This window comes from Cervus canadensis, chromosome 25 (genome assembly GCF_019320065.1).
Source record: "Cervus canadensis isolate Bull #8, Minnesota chromosome 25, ASM1932006v1, whole genome shotgun sequence".
NCBI lineage: Eukaryota > Metazoa > Chordata > Mammalia > Artiodactyla > Cervidae > Cervus > Cervus canadensis.
The window spans coordinates 20,504,498-20,523,361 of record NC_057410.1 but is presented as its reverse complement, the minus strand read 5'-3'; the positions used below and the strand labels follow the sequence as shown (position 1 = coordinate 20,523,361).

At 36.2% G+C, this 18,864-nt stretch overlaps 1 protein-coding gene across 4 annotated transcripts in view; it reads left to right on the top strand.

The window, feature by feature from the left end:
* NELL2 (neural EGFL like 2) overlaps nt 1-16,516 on the top strand; it is a 438,955-nt gene extending 422,439 nt beyond the window's left edge. For all 4 annotated transcript variants that reach the window (XM_043447184.1, XM_043447185.1, XM_043447186.1 and 1 more), the window contains 4 exons: nt 2,373-2,566; nt 4,475-4,651; nt 6,079-6,303; nt 15,800-16,516. In XM_043447184.1, the coding sequence (XP_043303119.1) occupies nt 2,373-2,566; nt 4,475-4,651; nt 6,079-6,303; nt 15,800-15,850 (647 nt within the window). In that variant the 3' untranslated portion in view covers nt 15,851-16,516. The remainder of the gene's footprint in view (nt 1-2,372; nt 2,567-4,474; nt 4,652-6,078; nt 6,304-15,799) is intronic.
* The last annotated feature ends 2,348 nt before the right edge of the window (nt 16,517-18,864 follow it).

Here is an 18,864-nt window from a genome sequence, read left to right as displayed (position 1 = left end):
GAGGGAAGGACCTGTGTCAGAAACTGCTGTCAGCTGAAGACAGGAACTGAGACTTGACCACTGGCTTTTGCAACATTATTTCTCTAATCGCTCACTAAAGAAATAATCAGTATTTTTAAAGTTGGAATTTCTATATACTATAGTATAATTTTCAAAGCAGAATATATACTCTTTGTGTATATGTAATGTAGAAATCTTACAATAAAACTGTATATAAAAATAAACTCCAAAATTCTATTCTACCATTCAGTTGAGAATAGCTTCTGCATTGAGAAACCCAGTATAGATAACAAGCAAGAAAGGTAAGTTCAAATTAATTCAAATCCCATAGGATAGCAAAAGGTAAGAGTTAGTCCATTATGATGTTTCTGCTTAAATATTAATATTTCTCCAGGTATGACAAGTACATGCCAACCATTGTTGTAAGCAATGTTTTATTCTATTTCTTTATTGTTAATATACTTTGAGTACCTATTCTCCTTGTACCTGAAAATCTTCTCTTCTTTGTCTTCTTCATCAAATCCAAGGACTTTCTCTGCTTTTTTTTTTTTTTTTTTTTTTTTTTTTTTTTTCTTTTAACCAAACAAACAAATCTGTTAGTAGAAATTTTATTTTAAATGTCAGGCAAAGTGAAATGATTGTTCAAGTCCAGCCATTTCCATTAATAGAATAATGTCCTTATATTAGTGGATATTTAAAGAGTGAAATACATAAAACATATATACATGTAATGGATATTAAAAGTATATTAAGAGGTATTTGTAGAGATTGTGGTCAGAGAGACCAAACAACTATGGTTTGTGGGGTTGTTTTTGCTTCCTATAATTGCTAATTAGGAAGAATATTTAATGGAGACAAATATCAACTCTGAGGATACTTTTTTATTCCAAATAGAGCAAATATAGACCTGCTATATAAAGTTCATTTCCTCACCAAGAGAAATTTTTTTTTGGATCTGATGTACACATATATATCTGATATATAGGTATATGTATTAATACAATTATATAAATGTATTTTTTAAGATTTTCATGTATTCTCATGCTGTTATTTTTTATCATGGTCTTTTTCATACAGTATTATCCTTGACAAATCAACCTATAATAAAGTTTACTATAGCTATAATAGAAACCTTTTCAGCTATTATCTAAATTCATTGGTTTTGTTGATAGGAGAACTAATAAAAATCAAACTACATAGAAATAATCATGTAATTTATTGTCAGAAATGCATATATGACAGAACTTAAATATTTAGAAATTGAAATGTGGCAAAAATATAATCTTGACTCATTCATTTCCTCTACAATGTTAAAATCAAACCATTTAAGGCAGATAGTTACTAAATCCTATAATTTTGAAGGAAAATCAGTGTACATTCTGCTGGTTAAAAGCTATACATTCCATCTTCTCTCTATCCCACTTTTCTTGCTGTGAATTAATTCTTTTTTCTTGACCTTTACTCAGATGAAATAGGAAATAACTCCTTACTGCCACTCATACAATATCCCTGGAATGATTTTGGCTTATGACCTTTAAATGATGGGGATAAATAAAATGAATCACATCTCCTCGCTTGGACCTGATCTGTGGGTCAACATATGTTTGCTTTTCATCTGTATGAAAATGCTTTAGGCTATGATTGCCATGGAGTAGGTGAAGTCAGGTGAAGAATGGGCAGGTGCCAATTGAGTCAGGCAGGAGATGAAATGATGATAAGAAATGGGAAAGCTGAGAAGTGGGGAATTCTTTGTAAGAGATGCTGATTGCTTGTGATCACTTGCCTTTCCGTGGTTGAAGGGCAGGGTGTAAGGGCAGTGTGCAAACGCCTGGACCATTCAGGGAAGAACAGCTGAGCAGAATGCTGGAAAGAGCTTACCTGGCAGTGACAACAGCTCTGAGAACAGGGCTTGAAACGGGATGAAAATGCCTCAGGGCTTCCGTAACATTTCATCCCCCATGAAGAAGGGGTTTTCTGGAAGCCCCTTTTTAACATTGAGGATGATTTTGCCAATTAAAAAAAATAGGCACTTTTAGAATTTCCACTGCCGAACTGTTTGATACATTGAGTCCTATCCTTAACGTTTAAAAAAATAAGTGTTTCATAAAGCCTAATGATATTTACAGAGATGTAAAAGTTGAAAATCTAGCCAAGGTTATTTGGTGTTTGAAATCAAGTATGATAATATTTCCCTGTGAAATCCCAAGATCATTAACATTGCTTTACTCAGCTTTAGTAGGAAATACATGCCAGTAAGATGAAAATTAATTTAGAGTAGAATGCTTTATGTCAGGAGACAACTTGCCTGATCACAGTTATTTGAAACAGAGCATATTCCAAGCACATTGCCTGCTGCTTTTTCTTGGCTGTAGATATTGACGAGTGTGGGACTGGGAGGCACAGCTGTGCCAATGACACCATTTGCTTTAACTTGGATGGTGGATATGATTGCCGATGTCCTCACGGGAAGAACTGCACAGGGGATTGCATCCACGATGGAAAAATTAAGCACAATGGTCAGATTTGGGTGCTGGAAAATGACCGGTGTTCCGTGTGTTCATGTCAGGTTGGTACAAACAAAACATTGTAACCATTTTTATCAAGATGTAATTTGCATGTATTTCAAGTGTACAGCTTGATAAACAAATCCATACATCTGATTAACCTCTGCACAATTAATATAACATAACATTTTCATCTACCCAAATTGACTAGCCTCTGCCCTTTCTTAATCCCATAGCCCCAGAAACAAGTAAACACTGTTTCCTGTTTTTATAGATAAGATTTGTATTTTCTACAGCCTCATATAAGTGGAATCATATAACACAGTTGGCCTTCATGTATTCAGCCAACTGTGGATCAAAAATACTTGAGAAAAAACATTCCAGAAAGTTCTGAAAAGCAAAACTTTCATTTTCCTGACCCCAGCAACTTTTTACATAAGTTTTATATTATATTAGATATTATAAGTAATCTAGAAATAATTTAAAGTATATCAGAGATTATGTATAGGTTATATGCAAATACTATGCCGTTTATAAGGGACTTGAGCATCCATGGATTTTGGTATCCACCTGCAACCTGGAAATAATCCCCCAAGTATATGAGATGAAAACTATACATATTCTTTTGTGTCTGACATTTGTCTCAGCATTATGTTTGACACTCAGTCATATTCATTACCTGTATAATTAACCCATCCCTTTTTATTACTGAATAGTGTTCCCTTGTACAGAAATACCACAACGTGTTCATCTATTCAATGATAAAATTTTGATTCTAACTAGGCTAATGTTTTTATAGTCACAATATCATATTTGAATGAATGCATAAATGAAGCCAGATGAACATGCTATGGCCTGCAAGTGAAAAAACCCCTATTTGGGTTATATTTCAGTTTTAGAGAGGTGTTCTGTGTACCCAGTTGATAATAGAAATTTAAATTATAGTTAAATAATAATACCAAGGACTCAACTATTATTAAAGAAATTGATATCAGCTTGTACAAATTATAAGGTTCACATATCTATAAACTTAATAATATGTAAAACTTGATGACTACCTACCAAATATAAGCATACAATCCCTTACACAGAGCAAACTATAGTTAGTATTCAAATTACAAGTACATAAAAATTTATACATACATACACAAATTTACTTGCACATAAGAGCCGTGCAGTGGTTATCATTCTATACTGGTTATTTCTGAAAAAATTCTTTCCAATCAAGTCATTTAAGCAGTAATGTGCGGAAAGAAAATCGGAAGTTCTCCAGCTTGAGTAATTTTTAGGTGTTAGCTACAAATAGGAATTTTAAAGAAAATCAGTTGTTTTGAGAAAATAGTGTGAGTTATCTGAAACTTCCAAATCAACATCTGAAATTACAGATAGGGTGCTGATGCTCAGTCGCTCAGTTGTGTCTGACCCTCTGTGGCCCCATGAACAGTAACCCACCAGGCTCTTCTGTCCATGGGATTTCCCAGGCAAGACTACTGGAGTGGGTCACCATATCCTCCTCCAGGGGATCTTCCTGGCCCAGCGATGGAACCCATGTCTCTTGCATCTCCTGCATTGACAGGCGGATTCTTTACCACTAGCGCCACCTGGGAAGCCCAATTTTAGATATAGTATGTAATATATATGTATATATATAGAGGGAGATATAATTATGAATATAGATATATTATGAATATATCTATATATATTCCCCTGGAGGAGGAAATGGTAACCCACTGCAGTATTCTTGCCTGGAGAATCCTCATGGACAGAGAGCCTGGCGGGCTGTGGTCCACAGGCTCACAAGGAGTCGCTCGTGAATGCAGTGACTTAGCACAGCACAGCGCGTGTGTGTAATGTGTACACAGGTGTTTATATACACAGGCACCCACACATGCAGACCCACCCACGCACGTGTGATATCAGTCTACTGAGAAACGGAGGCTCTCGGGACCGACTTTTCCTCCTTGTCGCAGAGTGGCTTCGTCCTGTGCCGGCGGATGGTGTGTGACTGTGAGAACCCCACGGCTGACCTCGCCTGCTGCCCTGAGTGCGACCCGAGGCTGAGCAGCCAGTGCCTCCGGCAGGACGGGGCAGCCGTGTACAGCAGCGGCGACACCTGGGTTCAGAGGTGCCAGCAGTGCCGCTGCCTGGTAAGTCTGGCTTCCTGAAGCTCAGGCAACGTTCAGCCCAGACTCAGAACAGGAAAGCAACCTTCCCTGCCCCTCCACCAATATTCAGGAGCTGGCCACAGCGTCGGAAGTTACAGAAGGTGAACCTAGTTATGATGACGAGGTGAGGGTTCTGCATCCAGGACCTGAGAAGGCGTATCCAGGGGTAGATGCAGTATACCATGCCATGTCAGTCTTTCAGGACAATCTCCAGAGCGCCAAAGAAGAAAAGGCTGTCCTCACTTTCCCAATCCACTCAGCCTAGGTTTACTTAAAGACAGTTATGAACAGAACAATGGCATTCAAAAAAATCCTTTTTTCCAAGTAAACCTTTTGTTAATCCGTTTCTGTCAATTGTGCTCTGACTTAAAAAAAAACAAAAACAAAACCTTTTTTCTTTCTAAAAATTGTTACTGTCAATGCTATTCTGGCGGGAACCCTGTTTTACACATTTGCGGTAAATATTAGAATGTTAGAGTTGAATGTATGTATGTATGAAACTTCTGCTAGAAACAATAGGTTAAAAAGAAAATAAAGACTTGGTAAGAAGACCCCAGTCATTTTTCATGTGGCCGAATTTTTTGCTTCTTTCTATGGTATAAATGAAAATTCATCTACATGTCTTTATAGAAGAAAGTTTCACAGATACTAGTCTTAAAGTTAGGACTAGTTTCCTTTCTATTTGTGTGAGGATATTTTTAAGGCAATGCTTTTTTGTTGCTTTCTTTTTATACTTTCAACCAAAAATCAATTGAAAGAGCAAGGTCAGTTTTGTGCCTGAAGGCTGCTTTCATCTCCCAAGTCCATGAGATTCAGAATTATGAAGAAAATAGGAAACAGGTGGGAACTAAATTTTAAAAGATCCAATTCACACAATTTTCCCATGTGGAATAAAAATGACTGAAATCAGCTCCTAGTTTTGTTTTTTTTTTCCAAAGTCCATACACTGAGAAATATATAAATGAACAAAGAAAAACTGTCAAATTTCCTTCATATTTCAATTTACTTTCTTGTCAGTGGACAAAACTTTCTTTTTGCAGAAGGGAATAAATGAGAAAGTAGGGTAAAAGATTGAAAGGAAGAAAAAGGCATCTCATAGGCAAAAAAGCTAAGTAAAAATCTCTTCTGTAGTAAACAGTTCTTTGTCATGGGAAAGAGAGGACATGCCCATTTGCTTGTTTTAAGAGAATTGGTTTTTGCTTTCCTGTATTGCTATTCTTATTTAACCCATAAGGGCTGTTTCATAATCCATCTACAGTATAGATCTCATGTGTGGATTCCCTACATTCATGGCTGTGAAGGTCTAAGTATAAATGTCCATCAAAGAAATTGAGTAACTGAGTATTCAGTAGACACTACATTCCCTCCCTCTCTCTCCCACTACCCTTGTCCATCTGCTTTCCTTATAGCAAGGGGAAGTTGACTGTTGGCCACTGCCTTGCCCAGAGGTGGAGTGTGAATTCAGTGTCCTCCCCGAGAACGAGTGCTGCCCGCGCTGTGTCACCGACCCTTGCCAGGCCGACACCATCCGCAATGACATCACCAAAACTTGCCTGGACGAGATGAATGTGGTCCGCTTCACTGGGTCCTCTTGGATCAAACATGGCACTGAGTGTACTCTCTGCCAATGCAAGGTAAAACCCACTATATTCAAGTAGGGAGCACTTGGCCAGCTGTGCCCAGGAATCATAGCTATTAATGTGGCCAGTGAGAAGCACCTTCCTTCCTAGTTACTGCTCAGAGCTGGGAGGAGGACCACTCAGCTTAATTAGTGCCAAAGCTGACTGTCCTGTGCATCCTCTAAAGCATGTTCAAGGAGAAGGAGGTGCTTGGTCTGAAACCAGAATGATGGTTATTTATATCACTGGAACAGAAAGAACTTATGTAAATTGCCCTAAAGCGCCTAACTGTACACATCTTTTAAAAAAAATAATACAACACCAAGATTCATGTTTCTTTCATGATAGAGGACAATATTATTTTATTGATTTTTATCTAGTCTTTTTATGATATAAGATATATCAACAAGGTAAACATACTGTGTTTTCCAAAGTGAAAATCAATATGGCAAAAATGGGCATATTTCTTGGTTTGTTGTGGTCAGTTACATTGAGCTGAAAAATTTAAGACTACTTGTTTACCATATTTTATTCCTACAGCTGGAGAAAAATCATTATAAAGATTTTTCTTTTTATTCTCATAGGAAAATAAAGCATTATGTCTTTTACTTCACTGAGAACAAAAATACTGATAATGTAGACAAGGTATATAGAATTCAAAAATGGTGACAAAGTTGAAAGCTTTTTACTTTGATTATTGTTCCTACAAATATTTGATTCAGTGGTCACTGTACTTCAGAGTCAAAGTTTTAGAATCAACACTAAAATTAATAATCTGGAAAGCTTAACAACAACAAGAAAGCAAAGATGTCAGATTTTTCCCAGCATAGCACAGCCAGATATCTCTAACTGCTCTGGTTCTTTAAATGAACATTTGCATTTAAAAATTTTTTTCAGTAGAGCAATTTAATTCTGATTCACATAGTACAAATTTCTTACTAGAATGACTTGATGTAACAGGACAAAGAAATATGAAATGCTTTAAGTTTGAGATGCTATTATTATCTATTTCACACCGAAATTTCTAGCTCTTTCAATCAATGCAATTTGTCAATCAAGCACAGCTTTTTGGGAGGAACATTTAATGCAGTCTTCTAAAAGTGCATTAGCACATTTGAAAGTTACTTTTACTTCAAAAAGTTACTAGCAATGTATATGCAGTGCCACTTTAATATACATTTAATATGAATACATTTGAATGCATTTAGTGGTGCATTATCTAGAAACTTCAGCATTAATGATTAATAGGGAAATACTTTCTGACATTTAATTGCCAAAGATATTTGAGTCTCTTTACACTCTTAACCTACTATTAGATTATTGTTCTGACCAGTGACAACAAAAATATATACTGAGTGATGCAATGTAAAACACACCAGATATAGCTCAGACAGATACTTCGAACAAGAAAAATGCAATCAGTAATAGGCAGCAAACATTACAGTATTTTCTGGGGGTAAAGAGTGTGAATGAGCTTGTCATTCACTGCCTTACAAACAACTAGGATTTTTTGACTCCTAGTAGAAATGTTTCCAGAAAGTGTATTTGGCATTAAATTCATTTCTTGTCAGATAACTGCCATTTCTCAGAAGTTACTATTTGATGCCATTTCCTTTCTCCCTTCTTATTAAGTTGAGTTATAAGAGTATGCTCAATGCTACCAAATGTGTCCCTAATGGTCATTTTATTATATTTATTTTTTGCTATTTTAAAAATAAGATTTATGCCAAATAGGCTTGAGAGATTGCATTGGAGGTAAGCATTCTTCACAATTCGATACTGTTAGAGCACTATTTGCCTTTACTATCTCTCCATCCTACCACATCTGACTTATTGGTGTAGTCCATAAATACAAGTTGAGTGGGGTATTGTGCCAGGGTAGAACGATAACCAAAAATAGCAAAAATTGTTCCTGGAAATTTTTTCCCAGCAGGTTATCGTCTAGAGCTCTGATATCTGGTACTGAAGTTAGAAGCCATATGTGGCTATTTAAATTCATTGAAATTAAATTAAAAATCCAGTTCCTTAGTCACACGAGCTACATTTCAAGTGCTCACATGTGCTCGTGGCTATCATAGTAGACAGAGCTTGCAGAGAACAACTCTATCATGGCAGAATATTCTATAGGAAAGCACTGGTCTAGAGGTGAAGAATGGGGCATCTGAAATCAGGCTACCTGGATTCAGAGCCTGGTCCACCACACTAGCAATGTCACCTCAAGAGACGTTTATAAATCTCTCTGTGACTCCGTTTTTCTCACCTAAAACTTGGAATAATATTACTTACATAAGAATAATGATATTACCTACTTGAGAACGTTGCTTTAAGAATTAAGTGAAAAGATCCCCACAAAAAGTTTCCTACACGTTTCATACACATTCAAAGTAAGTGCTCAATAAATGTTGGCTATTATTATTGTTGGTAGTGGACAACAGAAACATTAAGTCATGAAACAGATAGAGACAACATTACTCACTGTGAAGGATGCTCTGAAGGAAGAATGAACTGTGCTTAGAGGCTTTCCAACAAGTGAACCAATTTTACTTCCTGAGGAATTAAGAGTTAGCTGGAAGAAATAGGGTTAAGAGCTTCCCTTTCCTTTTTAAAGATGCCTTTAAATTTAAATTGCTTAGATTTAAAAAAAAGAAGTTTCCTTCATTCGGAAGTTGAACTCGCATCAGAAATGAATTACTAATACTATCTTTCCCAAATCTGATAGAGGCTACACCACTCTAGAGAACTTTCAGGTAATCATGCTTTGCGCTCCAGGCAATAAAGAGGGATGTACCCAGTTGATAAGGAAGGAGGAGATGTTAGAGGGTCAGGCAAAAATACTGGAATGGGTTGCCATTTCCTTCTCCAAGGGATCTTCCCAGCCCAGGGGTCGAACACAGGACCCCTACATTGTGGGCAAATTCTTTACCGTCTGAGCCACCAGGAGGCAAATAAAAAGTGAAAGTGTTAGTCACTCAGTAGTATCCAACTCTTTGCGACCCCATGGACTGTAGCCGGCCAAGCTTGTCTGTCCATGTAATTCTCCAGGCAAGAATACTGGATTGGGTTGCCATTCCATTCTCCAGGGGATCTTCCTGACCCAAGGATCAGAACCCAGATTTCCTGCATTGCAGGCAGATTCTTTACCATCTGGGCTACCAAGGAGCAATATAGTCAGTAGAGCTTTGTAGATCAAAAGAGAAGAAAGGATTATTCTATAAATACTGGAATGACTGGATAGCAATTTTTAGGGATGTAAGTTATATATACTATTATGCTATGTATCAAAATAATTCCAGGTGGGAAAAGTGTTAGATATTAAAAATAAATCAAAACAAAGATAAGAAATCAAATAATTATCAAAATTCTAGAAGAAAGATGCCTTTTCTAACTTAAAAGTGATAAAATATACCTCAAAAAATTTAGAGCTTCTATAGATAGACAAAATTAGCAAAGTATAAAATTGCAACTAGAGACTGGAAAAAACATGTTCAGCAGATATGTCTTTAATTAGATTAAAAACATGAAAATTAAAAATACTTATTTTCCCATAAATAATGGAGGATGAATAAACAATTCACTAAAAAATACAACTGTTAAAAAAGAGGAGAGCATTCAGCTTTTAAATAATTGAAACAAATATAAACTAACATAATGATTTATTATTTCCACATACTACAGTAAAAAAAAATTCACAATAATTTCCAATGTTAACAGTGATGTAGTGGAATTGTAGTTCTTTTGCAGTGTTAGTGACATTGAAAAATACAATCAAGAGCCAGACGTATACCTCCTAGTCCCATCCCCATCTCCACAGAAATATCCAGAAAATTTTATTAATCCTGAGTCACAGAATCCAACCAAAAGAAATAATCTAAAATATGGAACAAACTATGTGTATCATAATATTCACCTCAACATTAATTGGCATGCAGAATCAAAAAGAAACCAAAATACCCAACAATGGAAAAATGGTTAAATAAATTATGATGAGGGCATGGCAACCTAGTCCAGTATTCTTGCCTGGAGAACTCGCAAGGACAGAGAAGCCTGGTGGGCTACAGTCCGTGGAGTCGTGAAGAGTCAAACACAACCGAACAGCCAAGGACACAGCATATGATATAACATAAACTCCGGGAGGCAGTGGAGGACGGCGAGGTATGCAGTGCTACAGCATGGGGTCGCGGAGTGGGACAGGATCGAGTGCCTGAACAACAGCAGCAAAATGTAACATATAACACTACAACTGTGCATTATGTATATGATTGCATCATTCAGTCATTCAAGTACCAGCAAAGCTTATGATGAAAATTAAGATGAAAATACTCTGTGATTATGTATGCACTTTGATTACGAGAAGGCTGAAAATAGAGAAATATGAAATGAAATCTATGCTGCTGCTGCTGCTGCTAAGTCGCTTCAGTTGTGTCCGACTCTGTGCGACCCCATAGACGGCAACCCGCCAGGCTCTGCCATCCCTGGGATTCTCCAGGCAAGAACACTGGAGTGGGTTGCCATTGCCTTCTCCAATTATATTCATTTTTATGTAGATTATTTATAGACAGGGAAGCCTGGTGTGCTGCAGTGCATGGGGTCACAAAGAGTCAGACATGACTTAGCAATTGAACAACAATAACAGTTTATAGCATGTATGTGTACATGTATTATAATTACACATGTATTTATTCTGTTATATAATTTATAAACATTAATGTATTAATAACTGTTTTATAAAACTTATATTAAATATATATGCTAATAAAATTTTTTATGCTTTGTGTATATTCTATAAAACATTTTACTGAAAGCTGGAAGTCAACTTGTCTTCTAATCTTGATTTTATAGAGTTTAGTATGCAAAGACTGATGAGGACTTCTTTACCAATAAAATATAGCCAGAAATAACAGGGTGTTAAGGAAAATTACTGTTATTGTGTAAAAATAATTAGATTTTTAATGTTATGGCAGTGGATGGTTACTATTCCTAGCAACCTAAGTTTCAGTGGATCACCTTTTATTCTAGGTTTTATCAAGGTAATGTTTGTTAAAGTGAAATAATAGCTATTTTGTGCAAATGTTTTAAGTTTGATGAATCAAAATATAGAATATATTCAACAGTCTAGAAAGTACCTTTTTGCCCCCTTCTAGGCAATACCTATCCCTATAGGAAACCTCAATTTTATTTCATTACAACAAATGTATTTTGCCTATTTAAAAATTCATATGTGTATCACACAGTATGTATTATTTTATGCCTAATGGTGATTTGACCAGTTTATCATTATGTAATGTCCCTCTTTATTTCTAACAAGATTTCTAGATAAGAAGTCAGTTTTGTCTGGTACTTATTTAACCACACACTATATTGTTTTGATTCATCAAACTTTCAACCAGTCTATAGTTTTATATTTAGAATGCATATTTGTAGATAATATATAAATATTTCTTACTTTTTAATCCAGTGTGACAGTTTCTGTCTTTTAACTGAAATGTTTAGCCAATTTATATTTGATATTGTTTTTGATATTTGTGTATTTAGGGGCCACCATTTTGCGATTTGTTTTCTGCTTGTTCTGTGTGTTGTTTTTTTAATATTCTTACGTATCCAGGGAAAGTATCCACTTGCTTTCCTTCTGTTTATTTTTATATTAGTTTTATATAAGTTTTTCTATTATTCAATTTTAATTTTTCTTTTAGATTCTTAACTATAACTCTTTATATTGTTATTTTTTGTTGTTGGCCTATGCAACAACTAAAATAATCATATAACCAAAAACCTTTGGTTTTTATAATTTTGACTATGATACACTTAAGTGTGATTTTTTTTTTGTCTTTGTTCTCTTTGGAATTTGCTGGGCTTTTTGAATATCTAAGTTGATTTTTTTTTTCACCAAATTTGAGAGAAATTCGGCCATTGTTTCTTTAGATATTTTGTCTGCCACACTTTCTTCCTCTTATTCTCCCGGGACTCCAATCACACATGTGTTATATGGTTTAATATTACCCTGAAGGTCACTGAGATTCTATTTTTATTTCAATCCTTTTCTCTTTGTTTTAAAGACTGGATAATTTCTATATTATTTTTCAAATTTACAGACTATTTGTGCCATCTCTAATCTTCTGTTAAGCCCGTCCAATGAATTTTTCATTTCAAATACTGTACTTTTCAGTTCCAGAATTTTTATTTAATTTTATTTTTAGTTTCATTACTCTGCTGCAATTTACAACCTTTTCATTCATTATAACCTTTTTTTTTTTTTCTTAACATCTTTGTACACATTTGTAATAGATACTTTCTAGTCTTTATCTGGGTTTCCCTGGTGGCTCAGACGGTAAAGAATCCGTTTGTAATGCAGGAGACCCAGGTTCCATCCCTGGTTCGGGAAGATCCCCTGGAGAAGGGAATGGCTACTCACTCCAGTATTCTTGCCTGGAGAATTCCATGGAGCCTGGTGGCTACAGTCTTTATCTACATTTACACCAACTGATTAACTATGAGTCATTTCTCTTTCACTACTTTTTCCCTTGATGAGTCACTTTGTTCTGTTTTTTTCACAAAGCTAATAATGGTTATGGTTTATTGGATATTGTGGACAATATGTAGTATAGGTCCTCCATTCTGCTAGCTTCCCCTGAAGACTATTGTTGTTCTAGCAGATTTCAAATTACAGCCAATAAACTTGCAGTTGAGAAGGCTGGACTTTATGTTAGTTAGATCTATTCCAGATGTGCCCTTAGTTCTAGGGTGAATCTCTTAATCTTGAAACTGTTTTGTTCCTAAACATGAAAGCCTGAAATTTTTTATCAGTCCCTTCTAACTTGGTAGGACACAGATTTTAAGCACTACTACCCACAGGGAGCAGCATCTGAAATATCTGCTCAGAGCTTTCCAACTTCAAGCTGTGACTCTCTGATTGTCTTTTTAGAGTCTCCTCTGCAATTCAAAGACCAGCCACTGATTTGAGGGGAGTTTACATGCTGATTCATTCCCTCCTTTCTGAGATATCTCCTTCTGAATTTCCAGGCACCTTGGCAGCCCTAAATGTTGCCCTCCAACATCTGAAGCCTATCAGATTGTGGCTTTCTGCTTGAGTTGTAGTTATCCTAAGTTTCACAGACTAGACAGTGCCCTAAGGAAAAATGCCAGGTAGAAATGAATCTCACACAATACATTTTCCTCCTTTCAGAGATTGAAATTCCTCCAGTGTCTGCTTGCTTTTAGTCACTAATTCATTGGTTTAAATAATTTTTATATTTTGTCCAAACTTTATAGTTATCCATATGAGAGATAGTCTTGTGTAAGTAACTACGCCATTACTGAAATTGGAACCCCAGTGGAATATTTTATTACTCTTTCCTTATATCAACTAGGTTTCCTTAATTGAGGAGCTATCAATGGCATGATCTGTAGCATTCATGTTCCTATAACAGAACATACTGATAGGGAATAAGAAAAACACTACTCGAAGATTTGGGGAAATACATCTTCTCTTCCTAAAATCTACTTATACTCCAGAAATTTCCCTAACTCTTTCTGCTTAAAACCCATACAATCTGAGGAATTGACATTCTTGGGAACTGGTACACCTCTCCCTTCATTGGGTCAGTGAATTGGGAAAGATCATGTGACCAGGTTATGGTCAGAAGTCCTCAGCCTCTGAGCATAACAACAAAGCTTTAAAACACTGCTAGAGAGCTAAGAAATGGTTGTCTGTCACACTATTTTGCCATCAGAGTAAGAATTCTGCTTAATAACAATTTTAAAAGAAAGAGGATTAAGTTAAATTGATAATATTCTTCTTGGATATAGACTGTCTTTTCTCTCATTTGGTAAGCTTCAACAAAGGCTAAAGTATCAAAGTCCTTTCTTAAGTTTTATCTGAACCTTTTGGTTTTATCATATTAAGGTCTGATACATTTTCAATCATGTAAAGTCAATTATCTGACAGAATATATCAAACAGAAGATGAGTTTTAGAGTCAGACTAGCCTGTATTTTAATCCCAGTTGTACCCTTATATTAGCTGTGAGATTTTGGACATGATATTTAAGCTTTCTGATCTTCAGTTTCTGAACCTAAAAATCATCACTATTAATAGTGATCCTACTGGGAATGCTCCGAGGTTGAAATTAGATAATGTACTTAAAGTGTCTGGTGAAGTTTCTGACACAGAGTATGCACTCAAAAAGTAGAAGGATATTATCATCTTGTGATTGTGGTAACAATACTAACATTATCGTTATTATTAGTGAGCCAGTGGAAGAAAGTAAGAGTGCAAAATTTCAAAAGAATAAGATATAATTTTTTTTCTTTTCTGTAATACATTATACTATTTTGGCTGTCGTCGTTCAGTTGCTACGTCATGTCCAACTCTGCAACCTCATGGACTGTAGCACACCAGGCTCCTCCATCCTCTAGTATCTCCCAGAGTTTGCTGATGCTATCTAACCATCTCTTCCACTGCCACCACCTTCTCCTGTTGCCATCAGTCTTTCCAATAAGTAGGCTCTTTGCATCAGGTGGCCAAAGTTTTACAGCTTCAGCATCATTCCTTCCAAAGAATATTGAAAGTTGATTTCCTTTAGGATTGACTGGTTTAATCTCCTTGCAATCCTGGGGACACTCAAGAACCTTCTCCAGCACCACAATTCAGAAGCATCAACTCTTCGGTGTTCAGCCTTCTTCATACTATTTTTTATACTATTTTAGTACTTTGTTATAAAAACCAACTATGCTTATTTGGCTCTTCCCTGTTTTCCTCACCTGATTGCTACAGTTTTCTTCACCAGCTTAGAATTCTTGCCAAGACAGAACCTTTTTAGGCTTCTTAACTAAACAGAACTCTTTTCACTTTAAAGCCTTTACTCATTCTGTTCCCTGTGCTCTTGGTATAACTTTTCACAGAACTATCTTGAGGTCTTGGTTTAAACATCACTTCTATATAGAATTCTACTCTGGCCACCTAATCTAAGTAGCCAGGCTTTTTATTAATCTCATAACATCACAGTGTTTTTGCCTGGAGAATCCCAGGGACGGGGGAGCCTGGTGGGCTGCCGTCTATAGGGTCGCACAGTCGGACCCGACTGAAGCGACTTAGCAGCAGCAGCAGCGGTTTGTTTCTTTTCTAGCACTTTTTAGAATTTTTGATTGTACAGTTGATTGTTAATGGATAAAACTCTAGGCCCTGTCCTGTGAGAGTAGCAAGCACGTCTGCTGTATTCATCAGCATGTCTAGGGCTCAGGTTACTCGGTGCTTATTTTGTGAATGGGCAAATACAAGAACAAATGTGGTCTGAGAGAGTGCCATGGAGTAAGTAAAGCTGGCCTATGATTTACCACAAATTACTGGCCATAGTTGGTTTTTAAGCGAGACATGAAAAGTGATTAGGACATTGAACTTTTAGGCGCATATAAATAACAAATAAACCATTCAGTTATGTTATGTGTAACAATCAGTGAGTACTGACTAAATGGCTAAAAAATTCATACTGTGCCTTTTTCCCCTGTCTTTTCTCTAGAATGGCCACATCTGTTGCTCAGTGGATCCACAGTGCCTTCAGGAACTGTGAGGTTAACTGTCTCACTGGAAATTTCTGTTTAAAGAATGTTCTTTCATTAAAAAGACAAAAAAAAAAAAAAAAAGGTAAAACTTAAAAGTGGATGATTTGTGGGCAGCTAAGTGCAGCATTGTTATTAGCTGAGTGAACTTTCAATTATGAAATTCATGGAGCTTGAGAAAATCACAAAAGGAAAAGGCTTGGGGCAAAACTGGACCAGAATTCCACCTCAACGGTGTCTGACGTCAAACATGTAGGAGAATGGGTGTGAAATACATACCATGACATCGTGACCCCTGGACATAAAGCCTGAGCTTATGGGAGCTTTGGAAGCCTCTGGCTTCACCGGTGCAGAAAATACTCTTCTAGATCAGAATCTTCATGAATCAGTTCAGTTCTTCACTGCAAAAAATTAAATGTAAGGCAGTGAATGAGTTCTATTTTCAGAAGCAAAGCAAAGAAGCTGTAACATGTTATATGTACAATATACACTCTGAGAAGAAATCTGAAACATTATTGTCATGATAAAAATAATGCACAGGCATGGTTACTTAATATTTTCTAACAAGAGAACTCATCCCTATTTCCTTGTTTTACTGCACTTAATATTTGGTTGAATTTGTTCAGTATAAGCTCGTTCTTGTGTAAAATTAAATAAATATTTCTCTTACCTTATAACATGTCCCAGTGTTTGCTTAATGTGTTCCTTTTCCCCAAACATTCTTCCACATACAAATTGTTTTCTAGTTCTGCTGATGAAACACTCCCAACTCCCAAACTGAAAGGTGATTTTTGCTATATTACATGCCTAAATGGGGGGTGTGAAGGAGACCTTTGTTCTGCCTCTGTGGATTCGCTAGGTTGCCTTTTACCCTACCTCATATCCTGGGGACTGACTTATGTACATCATATTAATAGGTTCTGTCGTCCTCTGAATTTTGATTCAGTCTGACTAGTGGCGACCACCAGCAGGATTTCAGAAAGAGAAAGTTTGACTATTACCCTGCTGGCTCCTCTCGGGTCAGGTCACTGCCAGATTAGCTGTGTCAGTGAAGGTGACGTCTCCTGACAGCTGGCCCTCCCTGTTCAGCTACTCTCTCCCAACTTCTGTTTGCTTCTCCTGGCTTAAGGGATGATAACAACTCTGGCTGCTTTGTCTTTGTGGGTACCTGCTCAGTTTCTTGCTTCCCCTGTTTCCTTTTGCCTCTTTAGAAATGGTCCCTCTGTTAAACTCTCTTTAATTAGCCAGCTTGAGCGTGCCATCTGTTTCCTGCCAGGACTCTAACTGATGTCCATAAGGAAAGGAATATGTGAGGGTTGGGAATCTCTTCAAAAATTCGTCCTTCACAGTTTGATATAAAAATTTAAAGAATCCCAATGTTAGGAGGGATTATGATATTACATGTTAAAATTTTTGATGCACCAGAATCTCAGGAGGAAAAAGTAAACTTACAGATGCTCAATAGTGATGGTAAATACAATATTGCCCTATTCAAAGAAATACAAATCTTATTAAATTTTAGTTGCATAGAGACTTCTTTAAAGGAAAGAATGGAAGTGGACAAGATGTAACTCCCACAAGCTATGGAAAAGGTAAAGTGGCATTTAACTGCCTTTCCCCCATTGCTATGAAAATAACCTCATATGAGCCGAGCTAAAGGATAATTTATAAATGTCTTAATACTTTGGCATATGTAGTATTTACTGAATGTGTCAATTCAAGTATCTCTCAGTATTCCCTGGACTTATAAATGTTTTTTTTCTGCAGCCTGTTTATACTTGACTAAAAATTTCAGCAGAGCATAAAGTTTATTTTGAGCAGGTATTATTTACTGTGGAAACTAGCAATTTAGTCTCCAAAAAGATATTAATTTGAAAGTTTTTCCACGTATTTTTTCCTTATATAGATTTGGGATTTCATATAAATCTCCATAAAAATATTTTTTATTGATAACTTGCTTTTCTGAGAAACGTATGAAATGTGTGCATTTGCATGTGTGTGTACTTGTATCCACACTCACAGTTTACATCCATATACTTGGATATACTCATCAGTTAGATGTTTTATGCCTTCTAGAAGAAGAAACAAGGTGGAATTGCACACTCCCACTCTGTCATAAGTGTAGGGCTCTGAGTGTATTGGTGGTTTTCAGAGCCTGGTTTCTATAGACTTCTGAAAGAAAGGGAACTCATAACATTGAGAAGAAAAGAGGGAGAAAATAAGATTATGTTCTTCCAAGGACTATTAAAGCAATAAATGTGTTCAGATTGAATTTTTTACTTCAAGGTTTATCCCATAAATAATAGATACTCAGGAGAATTGCTGTTTACCCAGGCGAGCAGTAATCAATTGCTTCTTAAGGACTTTGTTCTTTGAAAAAGAGGTTGTTAAATGCCCTATTTCTTACTCTGGAGATAATTGGCAAAATGCCATGGTTGAATTATGCCAGTGTTGTGGGGAAGTGAGAACTAAGAAGCATGAATTTAATTTGGGGGTGCTTGGTTCTTTTAAGAGCAGCCTTTGGTGGAAAAAGTCTTTACTACATTTCCTTTATTTTCCCTTTTCTGAAAGAAAAAAAACACAAGAATATTTGAATATGATTCTTTGGTCATTCATGAATGGTAATACATGTCATTTGTCATCCTTTTCAAAAGACTACCATATTGCTGTTTCCTTTGCCTTATATAGTGGTAAGGAGAATCACATATTATTGTTCAATATGATCCAAGCAGTATCATCTAACTCCTTTCATCTCCCAGTAGCTTGGTTAAGACAAAGTTGAGACACCTTGTAATTGGCCTTAAAAAAATGGATGGTATATCAAAGCTCTAAAACAGCAATCGATTCTCTGTATATTGGAGTAGCAGAAGTTATTCAGTTGAACAAAACTGAGATTACATGTGCGGAATAAAAAATAAGCTTCAAGTCACTAAGGATTACCCCAAAAGCTCCATGTTTCTGACTAGTTAAGAATTCCTCTGGAGATCAACAGGTCCCACAGACACTTGCATGGTCCCAGTTCTGT